A 27,216-nucleotide genomic window follows, 5' to 3' on the forward strand; every position below is an offset into this window, starting at 1 on the left:
GCGGCCCCTAGGTCAAAGACCAGTGCCCTAACCGAGTCTAGCCTTACCTGCGTTTCAGTAGTAACTTATCCAACCTTGTCTTGAATCCCTGTAGGGTGTTTTCCCTTATAACAGCCTCCGGAAGAGCATTCCAGTTTTCCACCACTCTCTGGGTGAAGAACTTCCTTACGTTTGTACAGAATCTATCCCCTTTTAACTTTAGAGAGTGCCCTCTCATTCTCCTTACGTTGGAGAGGGTGAACAACCTGTCTTTATCTACTAAGTCTATTCCCTTCAGTATTTTGAATATTTCGATTATGTCTCCTCTTTTCAAGGGAGAAGAGGCCCAGTTTCTCTAGCCTCTCATTGTATGGCAACTCCTCCAGTCCCTTAACCATTTTTGTCACTCTTCATATATTTGTGGAGTGGAAGAGGGTCCTTGATCACTGGGGGAGTGTTGGGGAGTCAGTATTTAATCCCTCCAGTGGTAATCTGGGTTTTGGGTACCTTTTTTGCCACTTAGATGCTTTCAAAACAGGTCTAGCCTAAAACATCCATTATCGCTGCAAGATGTCCAAGTCTAAACTGCTCCAAAGCTCGCCCATAACCCAACTCCTAACATGCCTCTGTGAAATCTGGACGCACAGCAGGGGACGCGACCTGTCAGACGTCCAGGAAATTGGTGTTTTCGGCACTTGGACATCCTGCTGATATTTTGATTATGAGCCTCTTATTCTACTGTATAAGTTTAGCACCTACCCCCTAGAGCACAACTGCAAAGAGGGTGTCGATGTGGGAGGGGCACATGTCAAAGTCCTAGAATACTTTGGGTTGTCAGATGTCCAGGAAAAGCCGGACCTGTCCTCTTTTTCTGGTTCTAGATTTACACACTACACAGCAGGTGGAGAAGTGGTTGTGTCGGAATGTTAGCCCTCATTATTTTAGCCCCCTTTATAGAAGCCCCTTTGCCCCCCCCCCCCAGAGGGTTACATTGATTTCCCATAATGCTTTGGTGGCTGTTGAAGAGGTGCAGAGATGCCAAGTTACCTTGGGCCAGTCCTGGTATTTGACATTCCATCGCAAAGCAGTGTGGGATTTGTAGTACCTGATCCCACTCTTTGACCCCTGTGACCAGGACTACAAAGACCCGACACCAACCCACCACTTCGGCCTTTTGGTCTCTGATGACGTCAGCGCGCCGGCCTAGAAGGCGGAAATCGCGCGTTACATTGTAACGACACGTGAAGGAGCTCCGACTGGCCCGCCCACGCCCTGCGCCGCCGGAGGGGGCGGAGTCGGCTCGCCTCCTGGCCGGTGACGTCAGCCCGCAAGTCTGTGGAACGCAGAAATGGGTCCTACGAAGCGTAACGAGGTGCGCGAGAGGGCTCGAGAAATGCCCCGCCCGCGCCGCTGCGCCGCCGGAGGGGGCGGAGTCGGCGCGCCTTCTGGCCGGTGACGTCAGCCCGCAAGTCTGTGGAACGCAGAAATGGTTCCTACGAAGCGGAACGAGGTGCGCGAGAGGGTTCGAGAAATGCCCCGCCCACGCCGCTGCGCCGCCGGAGGGGGCGGAGTCGGCGCGCCTCCTGGCCGGTGACGTCAGCTCGCAAGTCTGTGGAACGCAGAAATGGGTCCTACGAAGCGGAACGAGGTGCGCGAGAGGGCTCGAGAAATGCCCCGCCCACGCAGCTGCGCCACCGGATGGGGCGGAGTCGGAGCTCCTCCTGGACGGTGACGTCATCCCGCAAGTCTGTGGAACGCAGAAATGGGTCCTACGAAGCGTAAAAGAGCTGCGCGAGAGGGAAATGCCCCGCCCACGCCGCTGCGCCGCAGGAGGGGGCGGAGTCGGCGCGGCTCCTGGCCGGTGACGTCAGCGCGCAGGGTTGCAGAAGGCGGAAATCGGTTGCATCGTAACGAACGGCGCTCTTGAGAGGCGGAAGGCTGGGCCCCGGCCGCAGAGAGGAGGAGGAGCCTGGCCTTGGCGGCCACCCCGGGGGCTGCAGTGGCCAGAAAAGGTCCCTTTGGGCCGCTGGTCGCTTGTAAGTAGCCGGAAGTTGTGCCGGATTGTAGGGGTGTAAAATCCGGACCCAGAGCCCCGCCCCCTCTGCCATAAGACCATAAGAATTGCCGCTGCTGGCTCAGACCAGTCTCACCAGTTTAGCAGGAAACCCTGGAGGGAAAAAAAAAGGAGGCTCAGGGGAGATATGATAGAGACCTTCAAGATCATGAGGGACATAGAGAGGGTGGATAGGGACAGATTCTTCAGACTGAAGGGGACAACAAGTACGAGGGGGCATTCGGAGAAACTGAAGGGAGATAGGTTCAAACAAATGCAAGGAAGTTTTTTTTCACCCAAAGGGTCGTGGACACCTGGAATGTGCTACCGGAGGAAGTGATCAGGCAGAGTACGGTACAGGGATTCAAACAGGGATTGGACGGATTCCTGAGGGATAAAGGGATCGGGGGATACTGAGGGAGGAGCTGGGATGTAACACAAGTATAGAAAGCTAACCAGGTAATAAGTATAGAAACCCAACCAGGTCGTGCAAGTGCAAGACCGGAGGGTTAGGACTTCAATGGGAAACCAAAGTGGCAAGGGGGCCCCTTCTGGTGACTCAGACAGGCCGTGACCTGTTCGGGCCGCCGCGGGAGCGGACTGCTGGGCGGGATGGACCTATGGTCTGACCCGGCGGAGGCACTGCTTATGTTCTTATGTTATGATGTCACGCGCTGCTCTGCCCCCCACTGGCCGCAGTTGGAAGCCTTCACGCGTGCAAGGACGTCGCCCGCTTGCGCATGACGTTATCACGGTGACGGCTGTGCAGACGCAGCCTCCGCGCTCGGGACTTCCAAAATCTGGACAAACTGCCGGTTTTGGACACACCTCAGGGCGCACCAGGTGGTCCTTTAAAAAGAGGACATGTCCGGGGACAGTTGCCTTAGGCACCAGCCTGAAATGTACCCAGTGCTGTACGCATTATACGCAGGGACTTTCTCAGTACCTAGGGGGGGCTCACAAGCTAAGGATTAAGTGTAGAGTTTCCTCTTAAAAAATAAAAAAAGGAAGACTGCTCCCCCCCCAGACCTCGCGTCCCCTTCCTCAAGCTCCAGACCACGTCTGGAGGATGTCGACATAGTGACATCACATTCGTGTGATGTCATCACCTCAACATATGTGCAGGGGCCTTTCAAAACCCAGACAAACTGCCAACAAATATCTTCCTACTTGGGGCCATGACACCAATAACGCTTCACGACATTCATACCTACCAGAACAGCTGGCCTTGGTCACACATGCAGGACACAGATAAACCCTATGCAAATACAGGACCACAGATTAAAGGTCTTAATATGCACAAATGAAACCTGAAAATGCCAGAATCTGCATGAAGTACAATACCAGAGAAATAGAAACAAATGCATTTCTTTTTAAACAATGCAAAATATAGACAGCAGATGTAAATGCTAAAAACTGACACATTTCAGTCACTAAATTGAGAATAAAATCACTTTTACTTTTGTTGTTTGGTGATTTTATTTTTCTACTCATCTTTTCCCAGTCTTTGGTTGCACTTCCTTCTGTCTGTGCTCTTAACTCTCTTTCCAGTAGTGCTGCTCAATTCACTCTAGTGAATCGATTCATTTTCTTAAAAAAACCAGACTCGCTGATTCAGTGAGTCCTGAGTCTCCTCCAGGTCTCCTAAAGCAGCAGCAGCAGCGGTGGATAGGCTGCTTCCTGGCTTGTCAGCCAGGGCCTCCCTCTGCCACGTCACTAATGACATCACTGATGATGTGGCAGAGGGAAGTCCTGGCGGACAGACCTGTTTTCTGCTGCTGCTTTAGGAGGCCCGAAAGTTAAGGTTTTGGGGTGGGGTGGGGAGAGGGGAATCAATCGGGGGATAGGAAAGAGAGATGGAAAACTACAGCATAGGGGGTTGGGAGGGAGGAATGGAATTCCCTTTTCCTGCACAGAATCTCGCCACGCCGGCCATGTCGTGGTAGCAGCAGCCATTTTGAGCCAATCAGGGCCTTCGGCCCCTCCTACTGCATCCCAAAATGAATTGAGAGGGGGTTAGCCCTGTCATTTGCAGCACATGGCCCTGTAGGCAGGAGGGAGTGAGCTTTCTGTCTTCTGAAGGTACAGGGGTGGGGGAAGTTTCTGAGGATGTGGGAGGGGGGGTCATGAATTTGGTGGGGATGTGGGGGGGGCAGAGATGTCAGGGCATGTCGGGAGGATGTGGGGGATGTCAGTGGGAGGTCTGGGATGTCGGGGAAAGGGTGTAGGGCTCTGCGGCTCAGCTGATCCTGGTAGGGGGAATCCCTATCAGCTGAGCTGCCAGGAATCCCCAAAACCAGCTGATGGGGATTCCTTCTTCTGCATTCAGCTGATGGGAAGTCTATGGGTTTGTTTTTTTTTCTTTGGGTGGTGGGAGGAGGTCGTGACCACTGGGGGAGCAAGGAGGGGGTCATGCCTTAAATCCTCCAGTGGTCTTGTCAGTTTGGGCAACTTTGTGGAACCTAGACAGGTCTAACTGCCAACATCTAAGTTCCTTTTAGGAAAGGTTTGATTATGGCTGGGTATGTCCAGGTTGAAGCCCACCTGATTCCCACCCATAACACACACCCCAACACGCCCCTTTGCTCTCTGGACACACAGCAGCTTAGAAGTACTGCTGTATGTCCAGAAAGTTGGTTTTGATTATCGGCACTTGGACGTCCCTACTATTAGGATGTCCAAGTGCTGAATTAGGCTGTTATTTTGGACATTTTAAAGTTTTGATTATGAGCCCTATAGGGAAAATGCTTGAGTATCCGATTGTAAACTGCTTAGATAACATTGATAGGCAGTATATAAATACCTAAAATAAATAAATATTTAAGATACATTATAGTCCAAAAGTTATTCATCATGAAATAAGAATTTGTTTTTAATTATGTAGCATGAGGCTATATATTCATGCAATGTTTAAATTTTTTGGTAAGTTTTGATGGGTGGAGTAATATGCACAACAATCCTGTCATATGTGCTTGTATAACAACAGAAGAAGGGCATGTCTTTCATGCAGAAACAATTGATACCTCAGGAAATGCACATGCAGTAGAATTCTTACAGGAAGTAGCAGCAAAAGTTATAATAAAATGTGAACAAAGATTCAAATGTCTAGTACGCAGTTTAGTCGCAAACAATGCTGCCAATTTATCCAAGATGAGAGGAAATTTAAAAGAGCATGAAGAGACTACCAAGCTAACAATACAGTGTCTCACAAACGTTGCCAAGCTACGGCACACTAAACGTGGTGGCCACAGCTTGAGGCATCTGGAAGTGTGCGGACGTCTACGCATGCACGAAAGCCTTCCAGATGGGGCCCTGAGCCACAAGTGGGGTGTGCTGGAAGGGAAGATGCACGGAGAGAAGGAGAGGTGCCAGCTAACTGCCTACAGGATGTGCCTTCCGCCATGAAAGGTAGTCAGCTGCTCACCTGGAATCTCAGGCACACAGTTTGCGATACACTGTAATAACATATAGTTGCAGAGCTTTGCTGCATCTCCTTCAGTGTCCCAGAAATAAAGACTGATGCTATTGAAATTTCTAAATACTTACATAACAATCATTTTGCAGCAGCTCAAAAGTATGGGTGGAAAGCAAACGCTTCCACAAGATGTTAGAGGGAACTCTGTAAAGTGGACTGTTCTGAGCAGTAGATCAAGAACTGGTCTATTCTGATATCTGTTTGTAAATATTAAGATTATATCAGCATGAATGAATCTGTAGAAAACCACGATTTAAATCAAACCCACCCTGTTTCTAAATCAAAATAATGTGTGCTTTCTACATTTTCACTACTATAATCCAGGTTTTCTGGGAATTCTGGCTGAAGTTGGCATAAAAGAAAAAAAAGCGGAGCATATTGTATCTGAAAGTATCTTCTAGAGATTACTCCACAGGTCAGTGCTTGTGTGTGTTATAGGTTGTGGTTGATACATCTAATATGTTGAGAAGGAGAAACGGCAGGAAGATTGGTTGAGTGATTCATTGGGCAGTCAATGGTTTGGTAATAAATTGATTGCTTACTATCAGTAATAGTTTTAAAAATGATGAAGTAACACAGTAACTCTAAATCCGCAACATCAACCGAAAGGAAGAAGCTGATGTCTTTGGCAGTGTGGAAAGACCAGCTGTTTTCTATCCCGTCCTTCCCAAAGAGCCCAAGATAGGATACAGGTCAACATAATATTCAGTTAACAGATTACTATTTGCCATAGTTACAGTAAAAGGTTTTATCCTAACCTGACACATACTAGGAATCTAATACCAATATACATATCTATCTACAGTATATATATATATATATAAAATCGGATGTATCTGTGTGTGTGTGTGTATGTATGTATGTTCCAGCATAACTGAAACGCATGGAGAGATTTCAACCAAACTTGGTATACATATGACTTACTATCTGGGGAAAAATACTGTGGGGACATATAAAAATATTTGAAAAAGACAGATATTAGATCAATGCTGTCTTGTTAAAATGTTTATTTTATTTTTATTTTTCCTCTAACTCTACTTTTCACTTCTCTATTACCCTCCAGGTACTTTAGTTAGATTGTGAGCCTTCGGGACAGTAAGGGAATTTTTCAAGTACCTTTCTTATTTCTAATCTTAATGTATATTTTCTGTAAACCGCTTAGAACCTAACAGATGTAGCGGTATATAAGAAATAAATTACATTACATTACATATTAGTGTCTAGCCCATAGTTTTTGGGTTCACTGAGATGAATACTGACACTTGATGCTGTTTAAGTCTGAGTTCAGCCCCATAGAGAGGGACATTCCTGTGGGACATGGGGGAGTGACGTGGGGGGTGGGACATTTTGGGATAAATAAATATCCGGGCAATCTGCTAGACTACTGCAATATCATCTACCTAGGTTCATTTAAAAAAACCATCAAACGCTTAAGACTCGTTCAGAATGCAGCCGTTTGACTCATCTACAATCTCAAAAAATCAGACCATATAAGCCCCTTCTACAAAAAGCTCCACTGGCTGCCAATGGAGGCAAGGATTATCTTCAAATTTGCTTGCCTCTGCTTCAAAACCCTAACAGGCTCGTCTCCAATCTACCTGTCAGATCACTTTGTCCATCCTGGCCCCACCCGTACACGTAACGCCCACTTGTTTGCCTTCCCGTCCCTAAAGTGCTGCATCTACAAGAGATTCCTTGACAGATCCCTGGCGTTCCAGGCAGGCAAATGGAACAAATGTCTATCCACTCTCATCTCTAATTCTCCCTCCTACCAAACTTTCAGGAAGTCAATCAAAACTTATCTCTTTGACAAATATCTCTGACTCCTGCCCTCCTTGCAACTCTACCTTTAACTATGCCGTGTTCCTCCCACCTACCTACACCTTCTACCTACCTGCACCTCCTACCTACCTGCACCCGACTTCCTAAGCTACGCTGATTGACTTGTTTATAACCTCGCTATCTCCTTCTTGCCTGCTCCCGACTTGCTAAGCTATATTGATTGATTGACTTATTTGTAACTTCGCTGTAGATGTACAGTCTCTTGCCATGTAAACCGCTCTGAACTATTCTGGTACTGCGGTATACAAAAATAAAGTTGTTATTATTATTATTACATAATATACTAAGGTTAAATTTGTCAAAGTTACAGTGCAAGGTTTTTCAATACAAGTATTAGCGTGTGGTTTGCCACTGTGCTGATAGGGGAGCCTAGCACAGTGCTTGTTAACTCTTCCCCCGGAGGTACACTGAGCCAGTTGGGTTTTTTGGATTATGTCAGTGAATAAGCACAAGAAGGATTTGCATGCGATGAGTTTCTCATAAGTGTGGATTTACTTCCTGCTTCTTTCTTGTGGTAATCCTGAAGACATACCTGGCTCGATGTGCCTCTGGGAGAGGGCTGACAAACATTACCTTTGAATGATACACTTGAATCAGCTTTCCACATGCTCGGTAGTGAACAGATCAGCGCACAAAAGCAGCCACTAATTTCTTGAGCTGATGAATTTTCTGAAAGGTCGCTTTTGCTGATTGCTCTTTCTCTCTCTCTCTCTCGATCAGATGATGATCACAGAAACATCTGAAGAATTTGGTCCAAGAGTAAAAAATGACGCCACGGAAGAGATGGATACGTCCGACACACAGTGGGGCTGGTTCTACTTGGCAGAGTGTGGAAAGTGGCACATGTTTCAGGTAGACATGTACAATTGCTTATTCATTGCCTCAGTGAGAATTGTATTAAAATTGTGCTAATATCGATCTATTCTTGTACATTAAAGACGGATTCAAATACACAGTGTTCTGTTAGCAGCGAAGACATAGAAAGGAATTTCAGATTGAACCCACATGGATCGGTGTCCTTCTCCACTACAAAATTTGACTACAAGTTAGAATTTCCAGGTATGTTGGCAGAATTTGAACCTTTTATGATGCTGTTTCAGGGATGGCTGAAAAATGGGCCTGACTTTAGGTTATCAAGTATGCAAACTTGAACAGATTCATGTTAGGAGGCTCAACTAGGTGGAGGGGGGGGGGAAGAAAGGAACTATTTCTTCACAGAAAGGGTGGGTGGTATGGAAGAGCCACCCAGTGAAGAAAGCCTGGAGATAGCTGCAGAAAGATGGCCTCAGCTGTTTTGCACTGGCGCATCGGAAAGAGAATTTGCGGATCAGTTGGGTCTTGTCATCTGTATCGGACCCCATTTTCTTTGAAAATTAAATATGAGAATTCTGAAAATAAGATTTGTGTGACCTTTAAAAATGGGGTTTGGCCAGCTTCAGTCTTGCTACATTCAGGAAAAGTAGTTCCTTATGGCAACCACACAGACAGGAAATAGCCTTGAAGCACAACACAATATAATGTCAGTTTCTTCTCCTTCTGGAATCATTTGCACATCTCTCTCCAAGGGGTTTCAGGCCTGAGAGCCAGGGTTCAGATCCTGCTCTCACTGATGCTGCCTGGTGACTGTGACCTTCTATTCCCTCAGGTACTAACTTAGATCATAAGCTCTCTCCTACTTGTATCTAATTGTAACTTGCCTTCAGCTTGGTTTGGAAACGTGACTATAAATCCAAAATCTTTTCTAGTCCTGAATCCATGGCCACAGAGATGGTGGAATGAGTAGCATAAAACACACAGACACTGAAATCGGTGGAATTAGACTAACATCAACAGATACAGGCATTCACACAGTAAACATGTATTAATCTTTGTACAGTTATAAGGATAAAGCTTTGTGTTCACGTACAGTAGTGACAGGGAGTGTGTAAATATATATAGGTAACTTTCTCTGACTGATATATAGGTAACTTTCTCTGACTGCCTCTGCTTGTCCTGCTTGCACATGTGTGTGTTCAAGTGACAATTTGGGGTCAATATTCCAAAGTGATTTAACCAGCCAAAAATGGCTCCTGACTGGTTAAATCCCTTGTTTGTGGCTAACCAGTCATTTTCATTGACGTTAACTGGTTAAAGCCTAAAGCAAAACTGGTTTTATTTGGGGGTGTTCCAGAGGTGGAGTTGGCACTTGACCAGTCAAAGTCACCACGTAAATAAGATTGTCTTTACACGGTGCCCCATAGCCGGCCCTGGAAACCTGGAAATTCAATGCCAAAGCCCAGACATAACTTGGCATTGAATTTCCAGGCATTATGCCAGCGGTGGTCGGCAAATCTCTTGAGCGCTGCTGGTTTTATGTCAACCTCTTTTTTTGTCCAATTGTCTTACAAAATTAATTTTACATAGTTACTGCTACTTATCACTTATATATTGCTGAAAGGCATATGCAGCACTGTACATTTTGACATTTATAGATGGTCCCTGTACAGAAGAGCTTACAATCTAACTTGGACAGACGTGACATATAGGGTTGGGGATGCAGAACTCAAGGTGAGAGGAGTTAGGAGTCGAAAGCACTCTTGAAAAGGTGGGCTTTTAACTGGACCTTGAACACTGCCAGAGACGGAGCCCACCTTAGGGATTTGGGCAACTTGTTCCAAGCAAATAGCTCAGAAGGTTTTACGGCTCTCTGCTACATCTCTTTTCCTGAGAGCTTCCTATTCAGATATTTCCTTTATGCAGCTGTTACTAAATTTAGAATTCAGGCTCTCTGCACAGATGGTCCATCCCTTTTCCCTGTGTTCCCTCTCAGGCTGGAATGCTCCTTTCGTCTTTTTCTTTATGGTTTTTAAAATCATCTTCTAGAGTCAAATTTGGGAAGCAATAACATTCACTTAGGGGTAATATTCAGTTGGCGATGGTGACTGTTTTTTAAAACGTGGCCAGCTAAATTAGCCCTGAATATCACTGCTGGGCTAAGTGTGGGCACTGGCATTGTCTATCCGGGGCTAAATATTCCAACGCTAGCCACTGATATCCAGTCAGGTCCTGCATAAGACAGTTACTTGAACCCCAGTTGAATAATGGCCTGAACCTGCATAACCCGGAAATCTTTTAGAGGCCCTCCAGTCTCCCTCCCCCTGCCCACGCATCACCCACTCCCACTCTTTCTACATGCAAGGTAGGCTCCCTTGGCTTGCCTGCAATCCCTGATGCTCCAGCGAAGGTAGTAGAGGCAGGAGGAAGGCCTCCTTGCTCCTGTCCTCAGCAGCTGCCTTTCCAAAATGACTGCCACGAGAAAGGGGGATTGGGAGACTCCCACATCAGGGAGGGGGGAGTGGAGAGCGGAAGACCTCTGAAAAATGTTTGAGTTACACGGGCTCCAGGTGATATGCAATGCCGAGGTCCACGTAGCTAAGTAAGTGAATAGTTTGTTTTGTAATTCCTGGACAAGTTAGTCTGGTCTCTTGTTTTCTAATCTGTCTTTGAACTGGATAGGTAAAGGCGGAATGGAAGATCTTGAGTAACATAACAGCTTTTCAACTGACCTAAATTCACCGCTTAACTACACAGGTGCTGGCACTGAATATTACTGGCATCCTCATATATATTTATTTTGATTTCTATCCTGGGTTACAGGTTAAACATGCATAGTATATAGTTAACAGGTTACAATTTACACTAGATTTTACTAGAAAATCATGTAGGACTCTCATATGACACTGTATTATTTGGAACTGCAATGAGAACTCAGAGTCCGATCTCAGTAAACAATAATAAACTACTATTAATATTGACAGGAGTCGCCATGCAACAAATCACTCAGAATTGGAAAGACTATACCAAATTAAATTATACGTTCTGGTGGAACTCTGTCTGTCATATATACAAAATGGAAAAAGTAATAGCATTACAACACGGGAACATTCATAATTTCAATAAAATTTGGCAACCATTGACTAATTATTCTAATGATTAGATTTCTTAGCACAATTATAATACTTATATAGAAAAGGGGTGGGATATGTATAATTTTTAGAATCATTAATTGGAAAAAGGGGAGGGATGTATAACTTTTGATTATTTATAATATATACTGTTTATAAATTAAGTTGTATTAATGATAGATACAATGATATATAGTAATTAATTATATCACTTGAATTTCAACTATTGTAAAAATTGAAAAATTCAATAAATAAAATTAAAAAAAAAAAAAAAGATTTGCCATAAATTCAGTACAAGTTTTTTTCCTAGCTAGACACATATTTCGGGTCTAATTCTAATATACAGTTTACCGGTTATAATTTACCCTGGTTATTCTTACAATGCAAGTTTTATCCTAATTGACATACAGACAGTTTATAGGTTGGATTTGCCATAGTTATCATACCAGATTTTACCTTATCCGCCGGCTCTCCCGTACCGTCCCTGACTTGCCTGCTTTTTGGTTGGTCTTTCAGAGCTGCCAGTAGAAAATTAACAGCTTATTAATTTACAAACCACCTATTAGATCCTTTCTGCTTAAATTGTTTTGAACATCGGGTGCTTAGTTACATTACTGCCAAGTAATTTTTTTAAAAACATAGAAACATAGAAGATGACGGCAGATAAGGGCCATAGCGCATCAGGTCTGCCCACTCTACTGACCCACCCCCAAGTCTACTATCCTAGGGATCCCACTCCTGGTGACAGGTTTCCTTGGCTTAACCCTCTAAGGGATCCCACATGGGCATCCCATTTGCTCTTAAATTCTTGCATGCTGTTTGCCTCGATCACCTGCACCGGGAGCTCGTTCCAAGGATCAACCACTCTCTCGGTGAAGAAATATTTCCTGGTGTCGCCATGAAATTTCCCGCCCCTGAGTTTGAGCGGATGCCCTCTTGTGGCTGAGGATCCTTTGAGAAAGAGAATCTCTTCTTCCATCTCGATACGGCCGGTAATATACTTAAACATCTCGATCATGTCTCCTCTCCACTTAGCAATAGTGTCCCTCTGTTTCTGTTGAGGAATGAGGGCCTGGCTGTGTCATGTTCCTCTGGACTGCACCGTAGTGAGTCCTAAGCCATGAGGAGAAGAGCAGGGCCTGGTGGGCCCTCTGGTCTTTGTTCTGTCTAAAACAACTGAGCTAGAAATAGGCATCTGGCATCCTGATTTCCATCTTTCCCGTGCACAAAGCCCATTTTTAGTGCAGCTGTTAACAAAGGCTTTTCTTTCTATTTGTTTTATTTCTGGCCATGTGCTAACATTAGTGTCGATATGCAGCTATTCAAAAAAATTTCCACAGGAACACGTACCACCCTCCTATTTAGAGGGGCACTAAGAGCTTCCCTGTTTCGATCATTTTAGTGCATCACTAGCTGATAGATGCATCCTGCCCATTCTACGCCCCGATACACTCCTTCCAAAATATACCATTAGCAGATGGCAAAACGTACGCATTGGGTTCATGTGAGCACCTACCATTAAAACCTCTACAGACCCTCTAAAATACAGCTTTGCATCTCCTTTATCATGCGCGATGCCAAGATAAACTTATACCACTATTTCTGCATTCCCATGGGCTGACTGTTCAATATCGCTCCATTTCAAAGACTGTGTCGAGTGCATAAAACATTATATTCTGCTCTTCCCCCTTTATTTTTCTCTGTTAGCTATTCCTTACACCCCTTCATGCCAGTTAAGATCCATTGACGCAAATCATCTGGCTCTTCCTGGACTACGTCTGGCACCGCTAGAATCTGCAAGAAAAACAGTACTTTTCTGGGCACCTAATCTTGGAACGATCTTCCTTCACACATTCTCCTGGAATCCAGTTTTCAGAAATTCAAGATTTTGTTAAAGACTTGAATGGGCATTTGGCCTTGTGCCTCCTTGATTACATATCCTGCTAATCTGATTATCTCCCAGACTTCCAGAGGAAGTGTGCTAAAAGGTTTCAAACCTTACGACTTAAAGATGAACATTTTATCTATAGAGGAAAGATGTGGAAACCCCTCCAGGCCATATGGCAGATACTTGTTAATGGATCTGTCCTCCATATACTAGTCTGAATCTTTTCTAAAGCTGAAATTGCACAGTTTGTGAGTTGATCCAAAATTTTGGATACATTAAGATACGTGTCACTGTGCGGCTCAGAAGCTCGACTGTGGACGAGAAGCGTGTAGTGTGTGTTGGAGGGGGAGGGAGCACTATATTTGTACCTGATTTCTAAATAAAAGGATGGATGCTCTAGATTTAAGCTGCCTTACTAAGGGGTCCTTTTTACTAAGGTACACGCTAAACACTAATATGTCCATTATAGTCTGTGGACGCATTAGCGTTTAGCGTTCCTTAGTCAAAGGACCCCTAAGTGTGTTTGTGTCCTTTTTCTTTCACTATTCTGTTTGTTTCCCCAGTGATGAAGCAAACCAATTTAAATACCGGAAAGCAGCGCCCGATAAAGCGAGCTCCCTTTTCCATTACTGCATTCAGGTAAGAGGCCAACTAGTTTCATGTTTCTGAGCCTCTATGTTTTAAGGAAGATCAAACATTTCAGTTCTTTTATGCCTGCATTCCTTCGCATTCGAGACCTGATTCCCTCTACTTAGAACGTCACTTTGTTCCTAGAATGGAGACACTATGAAATAATGTTCTTGGAGATGCATGGGGACCTGTGACAGTGAAGTACCACAGATATACCACTAGAGGTCATGCTAACCATATTTGGGAGACTTCTAAAATGGGCAGGAGTGAACGGCCATCGCTCCTGCCCATTTCCTCCACTGGACCACTAGGCAAATGGGCAGGTAAACCCGTTGACATTGGGGAGAATGGATTTGCATTTTGGGGACTTGGGCCCATGTATTTGCTACTACTGCTAATCATTTCTAAAGCGCTATTAGACATACACAGCGCTGTACATCAAAACACAAAAGAGACAGTCCCTGCTCAAAAGAGCTTACACTCTAGTCAAGACAGACAAACTGGACAAGGAGGGGCATCAGTACACAGGGCTCAGGTGGGGGGAATTACAGAGGGAATGAGAAGACAGATATTGGGGCTTCAGCTGGGACCCACATCAGATCCAGCGGCTAGCAAAATTAGCTCTGGCTATTCAATTCCAATGGCTAAACATGGCCCAGCATTGAGTCTGGCGACTCCAAAGTGTGCTTAGAGGTGCAGGAGGAAGCTCTGGTAATGAAGGCTCATTTGGATAAAGTGACCCCCTTCTCTTTCTCACTTGAGGCCTCTGTACCTGCTCAGGTTACATAATAAACTCCCAATTTTATTTGCATGGTCTTGGCGGGACTTGATATGGTTGGGTGGTTCTGACATTCCTTTTCCACTGCAGTCACTTCGTTGCTGTCTGTTTTGGACAATGTGTTCACACCTCTCTTGTTTTGCTCCCCCTCCTCCCTCTGAAGTTATATCTGTGAAAATGAGGCTATCCCCTTGCCGTCCCACTGGGAGAACGTGAACACGGAGGAGCCGTACCAGGTGAGAGCTGAACATTACATGAGAGTGTATGCAGTGGCAGAAGAGGAGGATTGGGAATGACAAGACGCTCACCTCTCTTTCCAGCTCGTTCCATTGCTCAAACACACAAACGAATACAATGAAGTTGCCCATCTCTTTAGCAAAACTGTGGACAGAGGCCGCGTTAAGCGGGTTCAGAGGATCCAAAACATAGACTTGTGGGAGTTTTTTTGCAGGTGAGAGAAGTTCCGTGCTGCTAAAAACACCATCATTTCAATAGAACCTTGTCTGCATTTATACTGGAGCACAATCTGAAAATAAGCGGTCAGGCCTTTGCTGCCTCTCCCCGGGTGAGGCGGTCTGACCGCTCGATGAGTTTCCGCACAGGAAGCAGTGACCATCTCACCCCCGTCCCATCTCAGTTGCCTTAAAGATTTCACAGTCACAAAATAAAATCCTGCGCTATTTCATGTTGGAGCCAAACATGGATGTCTTAAAGCTTAATTGAGGGGGGAAGGGTTTAGTTGCTTAACTCTTGTTAAAAGAGGTTTGGGGAAGGCTTTTTAGCTCGAAAATCTTGAGTTACTGGCCTTCGGAGGGACATTTTTCTTTCAGGATCCATGTAAATGTTGTGTAAAATTTGAGTCAAAAGTCTTGTGATTTTGTAGACTCGGAGCATTTTAAGAAGTTTCTCCAAGTAAGAAACCCTCCTAGGCTTCCCATCTCTTACCCCCTCATTTATGAACGCGTAGTGCGGATTTTAGGAATTCTATGAGCGCTGAAGAAGTTATTGCCGCTGCCGGCCCTAAAACCCACGCTACGCGTTCGTAAAAGATGGGGTTAGTTCGGCAAAATGATGTCTGTTTGGAAGATATGTGTAAGAAATAGCTTTAATTTGCCTTAGTACCATTTAGATCTCCCACTTACTGGTATCAAGTTTCAAGTTTATTACCGCCTATCGAGGTTATCTAAGCGGTTTTTACAATCAGGTACTCAAGCATTTTCCCCATCTTTTACAAACACGTACTCATTTCTTCTTTTGATCTCCATCCTGAATGATTTATTCTTTCTTTAGTATATTATTAAGTGTGTTGGTTTGGAGCAAGATGGATGGATGGATCCCTGGAAAAGAGGAGACTTAGAGGGGATATGATAGAAACTTATAAGATCATGAAGGGTATAGTGAAGGTAGAGAGAGACAGATTCTTCAGACTGGCGGGGGCAACAAGAACTAGAGGACACTCAAAAAAATTGAAGGGGGATAGGTTTAGAACAAATGCTAGGAAGTTCTTCTTTACCCAGAGGGTGGTGGACACCTGGAATGCGCTTCCAGAGGGGGTGGTTGAGCAGAGTACGGTTTTGGGTTTCAAAAAGGGATTGGACGAATTCCTGAGGGGTAAGGGAATCCAGGGGTACAATTAGAGGGTTACTATACAAGACAAAATGCTCTTGAGTAATAGATCACTACAGGTCATTGACTTGGGGGGCCACCGCGGGAGCAGACTGCTGGGCGTGATGGACCTATGGTCTGACTCGGCAGAGGCCATGCTTATGTGCTTATGGGAGCTATCTTGGAGCCTTTTGGCTGCCGGGGGCGAATCGAGCGCATGTAGGCCTTGCACGCAAGAATGCTTTTCAAATTTGCTTGTATCTGCTATAAATTGTTATTTGGATTAGCTCCATCCTATCTTTTCTCTCACTTTGAATTGTACTCGGCGTTCTGGTTTATTCACTTTCTCTAATCCCAAAAATTGTCGCTATAAAAAGTTTTTTGATCGCTCTTTGGCCTATCAAGCAGGTAAAGTTCAAGTATGGTTAGATGATTTGATTCGACAGACTGCGTCTTGTTGCACTTTTAGAAAATCAGTTAAGACCCATTTGTTTAAAAAATTTGTTGCTTGATTGTAAATTATGTCATAGTTTTTATATTGCAGTTTTATAAATGGAATATTGCATTGTGCCTTCTTTCTTACTCTGTGAACCGCCTAGAACTTTTTTGGTGTTGGCGGTATAGAAAAATAAAGTTATTCTGATTATTGCTTTCCTGGTACCCTCTACTTGTCACCTTGCCTCAAGGGTTTGTTGCTTAAGTTAGAGATACTTGGGGGTCCCAGTTCGTAGCCTTTTTAAGATTGCAGGTGGGACCGGGCTAAGATCCAGTGTGTATGGAAGTGTAGAAAGGAGTTCACTCCAGAGTCCTCTTTAAATGTGCCTGTTTAGCTTTCAAGATCCTACATGGCATCCTCCCTCCCGTTATCCCACTCTTCTGGAACTCCTCTAACCCTAATTCCACTAGATCCTCCCAAAAACTGAAACTATCATTCCCCTCTGCAAAAGGTATATTCCGCGTAGGAAAACTAGGAACATCCCTCCCCTTTAGAACCACAGAATTCTGGAACAACCTCACATCCCCGCTCAGAATTTCTAGCTCCCTCCAATCCTTCCGCAAACACCTGAAAACTTGGCTCTTTTCAAAAATCTAACACCTCCCGCTCTTTGGTTCTTTATCTTCCTAGCTCCTTTCCTATAACCCTTCATTGTAGCTCCTTTTCAACCTAAACCTTGGAAACCGTGCCGAGCTCTAACGCTTGTGGAGATGGTGCGGTATACAACCTAAGGTTTAGTTTAGTTTAGTTTTAGAATAGCTTTTCTTTGGAAGAAGAATAGGTTGTGGGGAGGGATCCATATTAAGATAGGTGCTTGAGTGCCTCACTTAGCCCCTCTTTTACAAATGCATAGCGTGGGTTTTAGCGCCAGCAGCGGTAACTGCTTTGACGCTCATAGAATTCCTTTGAGTGTCGGAGCAGTTACCACCTCGCTATGCATTCATAAAAGAGGGGGTTAGTCAGCTAAATTACATCTTTTCAGTTGAAACTAAGTTTTCTTTAAAATTTGAACTCAGATCTTGGTGACAGGGGAGAGGCCTTTGGCGTCTGAGTCAATCAGGTCCTTAAACACCTCCACTTGCATCACAAGATGCACCGGGGAAGGAAAGGCCTGTCATTTTGTGACTGAGCATTATCTGCCATTATGTTTCTATGTAAGAGATCTCTGCTGAGGGATGGGGGGAGGGTTTTGGGGCAGGAGGGAGTGGGCATCCCTCCTGCCTTTTTTGGGGGGAGGATAGGGGATGTTTGGGGGGATGGTCAGCATGGCAGGAGGGAGTGGGCATCCCTCCTGACATTTTTTTCTCGCATGGGGTGGGGCACTATGGCAGGAGGGAATGGACATCTCTCCTGCCGATTTTCACTAGCACGGGGGGATGAGGAAGATTCCCGGTGCTGCATTCGTCAGGGGTCTTCGGGGAGGGCCTTCATTGGCAGAGGTTTTCTGTTCTTTTTTTTAATAGGGCAGATATTGTGTGTGTATCATGCACAGCATCTGTGCCCATTTAAAAAAAAAAAGATTTCCTGCTCCGAACAGCTGACAGGCAGGAGTCTGCTTTCGGGGCTTCCCCTGCCAGCTCTGCGCATGTGTGAGAGTCGCTCTCACAGCAGTCAGTCAGATGGAACAACCTTACCTCCCCTCTTCGGAACTTGAGCTCTCTCCAAGTTTTCCGCAAACATCTGAAAACCTGGCTCCCTCCAACTTAGGAATCAAGGAAACTCTTATATCTTGGCATCCCAAGTCCTCTACATTTTCTTCACACTTCTACCTCTAACCCTCTGTTGTAGTTCCTTCCTATTTCTCCTACTGTAAACCGCGTCGAGCTCTACGAACATGGAGATGATGCGGTATACAAACCTAAGGATTAGATTAGATTAGATTAGATGGGAGAGACTGGGATTAGGACGAACCTCCACGTGAATCATTTGCATACAAACATTTTAGTGCATCAGTGGCTCTTTTTGAATCTGCCAAAGATCGGATCAGAGCCGAGCCACTCGGTCTTGCTGATCCTCTGTCACTTAAGCACTCCTTCCCTCCGCTTTCAAAGACTCCATGCTACCTGTATGAAAATACCTCTGCTTGACTTGGTGATGAAATATTGTGGAAAAATATAGCAGAGAAGTGCAGTGTTCCGTTAGAGTTGGTTGCAGTAAAGCCAGTTCTCCCAAGGGAGCTTGGAACAGTTTACATGAATTTATTCAGGTACTCCAGCATTTTTTCCCTGTCTGTCCTGGTGGGCTAAATGCCCTTTTATTTCACTGCTTGGGAGCTCAAATGTACTCTGCCTTGATTTGCTTATGTAAAAAAGGTACTTTTACCAAACTTAAATAAACAATAAAGAATTTCTATGAAAAGAACCTGCCAGCCACCGAAATAAGTTTTTATATGGGCAGCAATTTCTTCCCATAGAGCATTTACCAACGGCCATCCGTCAAAAACGACTACTAAATTAATTACAATATATCAGACTTAATGTAGAATTGTAAAACACCAGTAGTTTACCAAAACGGTATCTGGCATGTTTTGAGAATGTAGGTTAGAAACATAGAAAGATGACGGCAGATAAGGGCTACGGCCCATCAAGTCTGCCCACACTATTGACCCTCCCTATTAAGTCTAATGACCCCCTTAAGTATAATTGTAATTATACTGCCACTCTACTGACCCGCTCTTTCAAGTCTGTACCCTAGTGACCCTATCCCTTGGCATGACCCTCGTAGGGATCCCACATAGGTATCCCATTTATTCTTGAAGTCTGAGACGCTGCGTGCCTCGATCACCTGCACTGGAAGCTTGTTCCAATGCTCAATCACTCTCTCCGTGTAGAATCCCACTATACCAGCTGAAACATTTTATACTGAGCTTTTTTGTTTTCTTGTCATATCCTTGGGAACAGCTGCTCTCGTGAGAATCAGAAATGACTTCTCTAAGGATCTGACCACAGGAGAAACCTTTTTAGAAATGAGCTATCAAGTGATTTCTGATTGGTGTGCAGTCGGTCAGATCTAGTGTCCAGGTGTGCTCCTGTTCCTTGGGTGGAGGAGAGTGTGGTGCAGCCTCGGCACCCTGAGCTTGTGAGTTCAACTCGCACACTGCTTCTTGTGACCCTGGGCAAGTCACCTAATCCTCCCCCCGCCCCAGGTATATTAGATAGATTGGGAGCCCACCAGGACAGATAGGGAAAATGCTTGAATACCTGAATAAATTAATGTAAACCGTTCTGAGCTTCCCTGGGAGAACAGTATAGAAAATTTAATAAATAAATAGTGTGAAAAGTTTCAGCCTGTGATAAGCAGAGCTGGTATTGTGACATCATAATGCCTCATTCCACCAATAAGAGCCAACCTCATCAGTGATGTCACAATGGCTTGACTGCCCTTTACTTGGCTCACTTTTACTACATTTTAACTTCTAGAGTGGTGCAGTGGTTAAAGCTACAGCCGCCGCACCCTGAGGTTGTGGGTTCAAATCCATAATGCTCCTTGTGACCCTTGGCAAGTCACTTAATCCCCTTTTGCCCCAGGTACGTTAGATAGATTGTGAACCCACCGAGACAGACAAGGAAAAATACTTAAGTACCTGAATAAATTCATGTAAATCTTTCTGAGATCCCCTGGGAGAACAATATAGAAAATTGACTAAATAAATAGTGTAAAAAGTTTCAGCCTCTGATAACCAGAGCTGATATTGTGACATCATAATGCCTCTTTCCACCAATAAGAGCCAACCTCATCAATGATGTCACAATGGCTTGATTGCCCTTTACTTGGCTCACTTTTGCTATATTTTGATTTCTAGAGTGGTGCAATGGTTAAAGCTCCAGCCTCAGCACCATGAGGTTGTGGGTTCAAATCCCACGCTGCTCCTTCTGACCCTGGGCAAGTCACTTAACCTCTCAGGGACAGACAGAGAAAAATGCTCGAGTACCCGAATAAATTCATGTAAACCGTTCTGAGCTCCCTGGGGAGAACCGTATAAAAAAACTGACTAAACAAATAGTGTGAAAAGTTCAGCCTCTGATAAGCAGAGCTGGTATTGTGACATCATAATGCCTCTTTCCACCAATAAGAGCCAACCTCATCAATGATGTCACAATGGCTTGATTGTCCTAGACTTGGCTCACTTTCGCTACATTTTGATTTCTAGAGTGGCGCAGTGGTTAAAGCTCCAGCCTCCGCACCCTGAGGTTCTGGGTTCAAACTCAGGCTGCTGCTCCTTGTAACCCTGGACAAATAACTTAGGGCTCCTTTTATCAAGGTGCGCTACGGGGATTAGCGCGTTGGACATTTCATCACGCGCTATCCCCCGCGGCAGCCTAAAATCCTAACGCCTCGTCAATGGAGGCGTTAGGTACTAGCGTGGCGGGCGTTATAACACGCGGTATTCGCGCGTTTAACCACTACCTCGCCTTTGTAAAAGGACCCCTTAATCTCCCCATTGCCCCAGATACATTAGATAGATTGTGAGATCACCGGGACGGACAGAGAAAATGCTTGAAGTACCTGCATAGAAACCACTTAGGGTATTATAAATACTACCAATTAATTAATGAAGACAGGGCACATGTCAATGAATGCCTGCTGCTCCAAAGACTGTTTATAAATATTGTGTCTGTGTAGGTTTGCTTCAACTTTTTCGCTTGATATGAACCCCTGTGCCATTTTCCAGGAAGAAAACTCAGCTGAAGAAGAAAAGGGGTGTGTCTGAAATTAATGAGGAAATGCTGTTTCATGGCACCAGTAACGAGTTTGTGGAAGCCATCTGCATTCATAACTTTGACTGGAGGATTAATGGGATCCACGCTGCTGTATATGGAAAAGGTACACTGACCAAAGCCTTATCCAAAAGACCGTTCCGTTCATTTCGGTGGCTTGTTACAGGATGCCGATCACCTCCAATTACTCTTGAAACTAATCAGATTCAGCACAGATAATTTCTGATGCATATTCTTCACACCATACGATTCCAATTTTACATTGGGAATTCCGAGCCAAAAGTGAAGTCATTTTTCAATGAACTTGATAAATAGTTGATTGAAAGCTACTAATAACTGGGAAGTCAATTCAGAGCGGTTTACATGAAGTTCAGTTACATGAGCTTCTGTAAAGGTGTTGCAAATACCGAGTTAGCATTTTCTGGGAAGGTTTCCCATACTGATATAATTAAACCATAATCAGTGCCTGAGCTTCTGTAAAGATGTTACAATGCAGAGTTAGCGTTTTCTTAGATGCTTTGATATAATTAAGCCCTAATCGATCATCCTATTTCTTTGCACTTATCTATACCGTAATCAATACATATAATAGATACACATATATTAGTATCAAGTTCTGTGTTCACACTACTCCTGTTTGCACACTTAGGGCTCCTTTTACTACGGTGCGTTAGGGCCTTACCGTGCGGAATAGCGCACGCTAGACCTTAACGCCAGCATTGAGCTGGCGTTATTCTAGAAGCGTACAGCGCGGTGTAGCACGCGGCAATTTTGTGCTTGTGCTAAAAACGCTAGTGCACTTTAATAAAAGGACCCTTAGCATTTGTATTGTGTTCAATGTTCATACTGGAAATACGAACTTCTTGATAAATCTTGTTATCTGTGCTTTGTCTATCATATCCTCTGCCATTCTGGGTATCTCTACTGTGTTCATCCTATCGTGTTCCTAGTGGGGAGATTTCCGACTTAAAAGTCAAGTATTTTTTGAATAAGGTTAAATACAATATTGAAGCTCCACTAATATGTGATTTGTATGAGGATAAATGTGAAGAATGAGTTAAGTAAAACGAAGAAAAGAAAGCTTTTTTGGGACCAATGAATGAGATTTGAACCCAGGGTTCCTAGCACTAAAAGTCAAAAAAGTTTTGTTTGTGGAGCTTGAGAGCATATGAGAGTTCTGAAAGGAATGCTGGGAAATGTAGTCCATTAGGGTCCTGAACTGGCAGGAAGTTAACTCATATTCAGTAGGTCAGTCTGGGAGATGTAGTGAGGAAGCAACTGGGGTACATAACAGGTGAAGATGAGCATGGGAACCAGTTTGGAAAGCTGCTGGTGAATGAAATAAAAAGCCAGACTATTTGTAGAAGGAAAAGGACACAGACTGGAGGAACAGAAGTAGATGGGAGTGGTCTTAGTTATCAGGAAGCGAAGGCCAAGTAAGGCAGGAGTTTCATGGACAGAACAAAGCATGGCAGGTTAAATAAAGCCTCAGACGTTCTGTTAAGAGTCAGATTATTTATTTTTTACATTTATAATATGCCTGCAACTAAGCGGCCGAGAGAAGGAACTTTACTGCATGGACTCAGTTATGCCTTTTTTTCCGGTGAAGAAAGGGGAGGGTAGGAGATGTTGGGGGGGGGGGGGGGGCACTTGATGCTGCAGTGGACCTTCGGTGGCAGGAGGGAGTGGGCATCCCACCTGCCTTTTTGCTGCCGCGGGAGGGAGTCACCATGGCAAGAGGGAGTGGGCATTCCTTCTGTCACTTTTTTCTCACGTGCGGTAGGTGGAGTTGGCATGGCAGGAGGAAGTGGGCATTACTCCTGCCTTTTCGCTGGTATGGGAAGGGGTCAGTTGCTAGTGCGTCAGAGAGGGCCGTCATGGGGGGGTGCTGTTTTTCTAATGGGGTAGATATTGTGCCCATTAAAAGAAAAAAGTAGACAGGTAAGTGACTGGTGTTGCATTTTTTGTGGGTTGCTAAAAGCGATCACTTTTTTAGTGTATCGGGAAGCCATGTTAGAGCATCAATCGCTCTACTAGCTTACATGGGATTTTAATATTAATCAGCTTATTTGCACAGTCGGATTGTGGAATGAGCGATCGTGGAGAAAACCAGGCGGTGAGCCATTTTCTGCATCGGGTCGGCAAATGCGATTGCCGCTAAAGCTGTTAAAACAGGTTTAGCAACGATCGCTGGCTTTCGTGCATCTGGGTCCCAGTCAGCCCAACCTTGTTCTCAACTGGTAATACTAATCGGAAGTCCATGATGAAGTATCTTCCTAGTAGAGTATCGTCAAGTGCCTGTAGGGAGTCTGACCAGGCAAGAGCTGTAGACAGGAGATGACGCATTGAAGCCCATATCAGCTGTAATCTGTATTATAGAGAGTCAGACGAGCTGAGAATGGTGCTCCGTGTCTTTAATGTTTTAAGTAACGTATGCAGAGAGTTTGCTGGGGTCTTTCCTCATCTGTGGAAAATGAAAGACGACTTAAGAGACCAGCCTCTGCTACAACTCATGTTGTTTGCCACATCACTTGATTTTTACGATGGGAGGTATTTATTAATAATATGCCTTGATGCACGATATCCAGTGTAGGGTTTTTTGTCAACTACTGACTGAATTTGCAGAGCTCCTAGTTATGTTTCCCTGCCAGTAGAATTAATTTCTGTTGTGACATATTCTCTAGGGCCTTTTTAATATCCACAAAGCAGATGAAACCTGGCTTAAATGCCCAGCAGACGGATGTGTGAGTTTCCTGGTTGGTTGCCACCATGTCAGCAGCACTGCCCGCTCTCTGCCCCAGTCAGGACCACGTTTTCTTGATATGGGCGCTCGTGCTGGATGAGAGCTTGAAGGAATGTGATTAGAGGTCCCTTGTCCACCAGTTTTTCCTGTGAACTGTTTGATAAAGAAGGCCACTTCAGCCGCAGTGAAACTGCGCTGGAAGCTTCTCTTAACCCTTGCCATGCCAGTTCAGTTCTGAGCCTCTGTTCTGGAGAGGGTGAAAGCCAGCCTTGCTTGTAATAATCATTGTAGACATGGGGCCTTTAAAAAATTGAGTCCCCCCACTGCACGTGAGCGTTCCTTCCGTGAGGGAGGATGGAACATGTGAGAAGATTAAGCAACTGTCAGATTATAGTCATCAAAATAACACCTTCTGCCTAGGAAAATAGATGAATGAATGAATGAATGAATGCATACGAGCCTTACAATTGTCCTGTATTGTCTATCAGCTGTTATATGTGTTGCTGTTCCAAGCCTCGGATAAGTAGGTTATTTACTCATTTATTTATTATTTATAAAATAAAAGCTATGACTGATCTAACTCTTCATGTATTCTCATTTTTCCTTCTTCACGTTCTACTCCCCCACCCCCACACGTAAAGGAACGTACTTCGCAAGAGACGCTTCGTATTCAAGCCGCTTCTGCAGGAATGATGGGAAAAACGGGGACGTGTTCCAGATCCACGGCGTCAGTGTGGACCAGCACCGCATCCTGAAGAACTGTAAAGCCATGTTTCTTGCTAGAGTTCTAGTCGGAGATTATATCAATGGTGACACCAAGTACTTGAGGCCTCCCTCCAAGGATGGAAGTTTTGTGAACTTGTACGACAGCTGTGTGGACAACACCTGGAATCCCAAGATTTTTGTCATTTTCGACTCAAATCAGATCTATCCAGAATACTTAATTGAGTTTTCTTGAGAACCCCGTACCACGCTAGGTAATTAGTATTTGTGCTTGGGCAGTCGCCTTGTTGGAAAATAAGATACAATCTTATTACAATAAACAGCAAAATATCCACGTAATCTGAATTAAGAGGTGAAAAGAGAGGCAGCGTTGACCTGTGCCCCTGGACTGCTGTACTTTGACAGTGGTTGGTGTCCTGCTGGCAGGAAAAAAATCTTTCTGCATTGAAAAGAAATCACCAGAGCTCTTAGTTGGTTTGTTTGTTTTTGTCTGTGACATGCATATCATATCTGCATCACACTTACTTAATTACCAATGGAAGAAAGTGGGTTTTTGCTTTCACGTTCACTTTCCCGCTGAAACAACAGAGGATAAGAGATTGCTCTCTGTGTTCGGAGTCCACTAGCCACCTTTTAACATAACACTGATGACTGTTTGCTTGTTTGTTTTGAGAAAATCCACGTACAGTATTATTCTGACCCCTGAGGGAGGCGTTTTGATTGCCAAAACATGGTACCGTGTCAGGTTGACACTTTTGTAGATCCCTGTTAATAAATGTATGTTTTAATCGATCGTTTTGGCTCTTCTCTATTTGGAAAGACTGGTCCAATCCCACTTTCTTCCATTGGTGATCTATTTGTCTCCTGATGGACTTTTTTTTTCTGATCACTTAATTAATTATCCAGTGTAGTTATTGCACTTGAACACTGCACTGAAAAAAATGGACCTGGGAGCAGAAGTGAAATTTAGTCACAGAAACGGTTCTCAGACGATAAGCATTCGTTATTAGATTGTCAGGTACAGAAAGGACCTATCAGGTGGGTTTTTATGGTTTTCATGTTACCCTCACTGCAGCCACGTTAGCAGGAGTGTTAGTTTCTGTACGAGGGGCCGCTGCAAAGTTCTCGGCCCAACCAACAAAGTTGGGGCAATCTCCTTTGGGGACTCTACTCTTAGTCTAGCGATTTTTCCCACTTCTTCGTTCCATTTTTTCTGACAGAACGACAAAAGTGCAAGATCATTGGACTAAGTGTAGAGCCCACAGTGGAGACTGCCCCGACTTTGTTGGTTGGGCTGAGAACTTTTCAGTGGCCCCTCGTACTCTTAGACTAGGTAGGTAAGGACAGGCAGCCACAGGGACCTGGGGGGAGGGGGGGTGAGAGACAGATGTGTTTTTTTACAAACCTTTAAGCACAATATACCAGAACCCTGAGGTACCATGAATAATGCCTACTGCAGAACGCACTGAACATGGTCCTGTGGATTTTCTCTCTGCTTGGTTTATATTGGTTTCTGAATTTTAAAAAAAACCTGTGATGTGGTAGCTTCCTTTAACTCAGGGATCTCAAAGTCCATCCTTGAGGGCCACAATCCAGTCGGGTTTCAGGATTTCCCCAATGAATATGCATGAGATGGATTTGCATGCACTGCTTTCAATGCATATTCATTGGGGAAATCCTGCAAACCCAACTGGATTGCGGCCCTCAAGGAGGGACTTTGAGACCCCTGCTTTAACTGGACATGGAGGGAATACCAAGCTGGTGCTTCTCATTCACCCTTACATAGGGTTACCAAATTTTCCCGAAGGAAAATCTGGACTCATGGCCATGCCCTCAGCCTCACCCCCCCTTAACCTGTCCGTGCGTCAGGACAGCATCTGCGCATGTGCCGATGCGATGATGTCATCACATTGCATCTGCATGTTTTCAGATGCCGTCCCGATGTCGGTAGCTTTTCAAAACCCGGACAAAGTGCCGGGCTTTGAAAATCTGTCTGGACCCCCGGATGTGTCTCTGGACGTCTGGTAACCCTACCCTAAAAACTCATCACCGTCAAACCCAGCAAATGTAGTTGAAAGTCATATTTGGAAACAACTTGATAGGCGCCTGTAAGTAGAGTCAGTCGCTGTCATCGGTGTGATTTTCACGCGCCCACTAAGTCTGTCAGCAGCGGCCTTTAGAGCAGCTCAAAAGACCTGAACATCTTGGATCGGGGCTCAAGTGTTTAAATCGGACACAGGTTAGCCATAGTCAGGTTTATATCGCAGCATGGGGAGAACTGCTGACCACTGCAATGAGAGAGAGAGTTGGGTCTGGCGCTCGAGAAAGGATCGTCTTAGCCG

The 27,216-nt window shown here is 44.7% G+C and overlaps 1 protein-coding gene and 1 long non-coding RNA gene across 4 annotated transcripts in view; one reads left to right on the forward strand and one right to left on the reverse strand.

The window, feature by feature from the left end:
• LOC117363380 overlaps nucleotides 1-27,216 on the reverse strand; it is a 118,869-nt gene that overhangs the window by 82,267 nt on the left and 9,386 nt on the right. The window contains exons 2-4 of one of the 3 annotated variants that reach the window (XR_004540040.1): nucleotides 11,750-11,811; nucleotides 5,579-5,704; nucleotides 3,247-3,290 (exon numbers count right to left, since the gene is read on the reverse strand). This is a non-coding gene — a long non-coding RNA (uncharacterized LOC117363380). The remainder of the gene's footprint in view (nucleotides 1-3,246; nucleotides 3,291-5,578; nucleotides 5,705-11,749; nucleotides 11,812-27,216) is intronic. The other 2 variants (XR_004540042.1, XR_004540041.1) reach the window with 2 other exon arrangements.
• Nucleotides 1,768-25,667, forward strand: PARP11 (poly(ADP-ribose) polymerase family member 11). The gene is made up of 9 exons (XM_033950986.1): nucleotides 1,768-2,015; nucleotides 5,832-5,922; nucleotides 8,070-8,201; nucleotides 8,288-8,408; nucleotides 13,745-13,820; nucleotides 14,753-14,825; nucleotides 14,910-15,040; nucleotides 21,363-21,514; nucleotides 24,793-25,667. The coding sequence occupies exons 3-9, from the start codon at nucleotides 8,070-8,072 to the stop codon at nucleotides 25,107-25,109; spliced, it is 1,002 nt and encodes a 333-aa protein (XP_033806877.1). The 5' UTR covers nucleotides 1,768-2,015; nucleotides 5,832-5,922; the 3' UTR covers nucleotides 25,110-25,667.

Source organism: Geotrypetes seraphini, chromosome 7 (assembly GCF_902459505.1).
Source record: "Geotrypetes seraphini chromosome 7, aGeoSer1.1, whole genome shotgun sequence".
NCBI lineage: Eukaryota > Metazoa > Chordata > Amphibia > Gymnophiona > Dermophiidae > Geotrypetes > Geotrypetes seraphini.

Bases quoted from the DNA above. Each gene is read 5' to 3' on its own strand.
- PARP11 (XM_033950986.1), top strand. From the start codon at position 8,070: ATGATGATCACAGAAACATCTGAAGAATTTGGTCCAAGAGTAAAAAAT. The intron at 14,826-14,909 runs GTGAGAGCTGAA...CTCTCTTTCCAG, and splicing joins ACACGGAGGAGCCGTACCAG to CTCGTTCCATTGCTCAAACA. The intron at 15,041-21,362 runs GTGAGAGAAGTT...GCCATTTTCCAG, and splicing joins TTGTGGGAGTTTTTTTGCAG to GAAGAAAACTCAGCTGAAGA.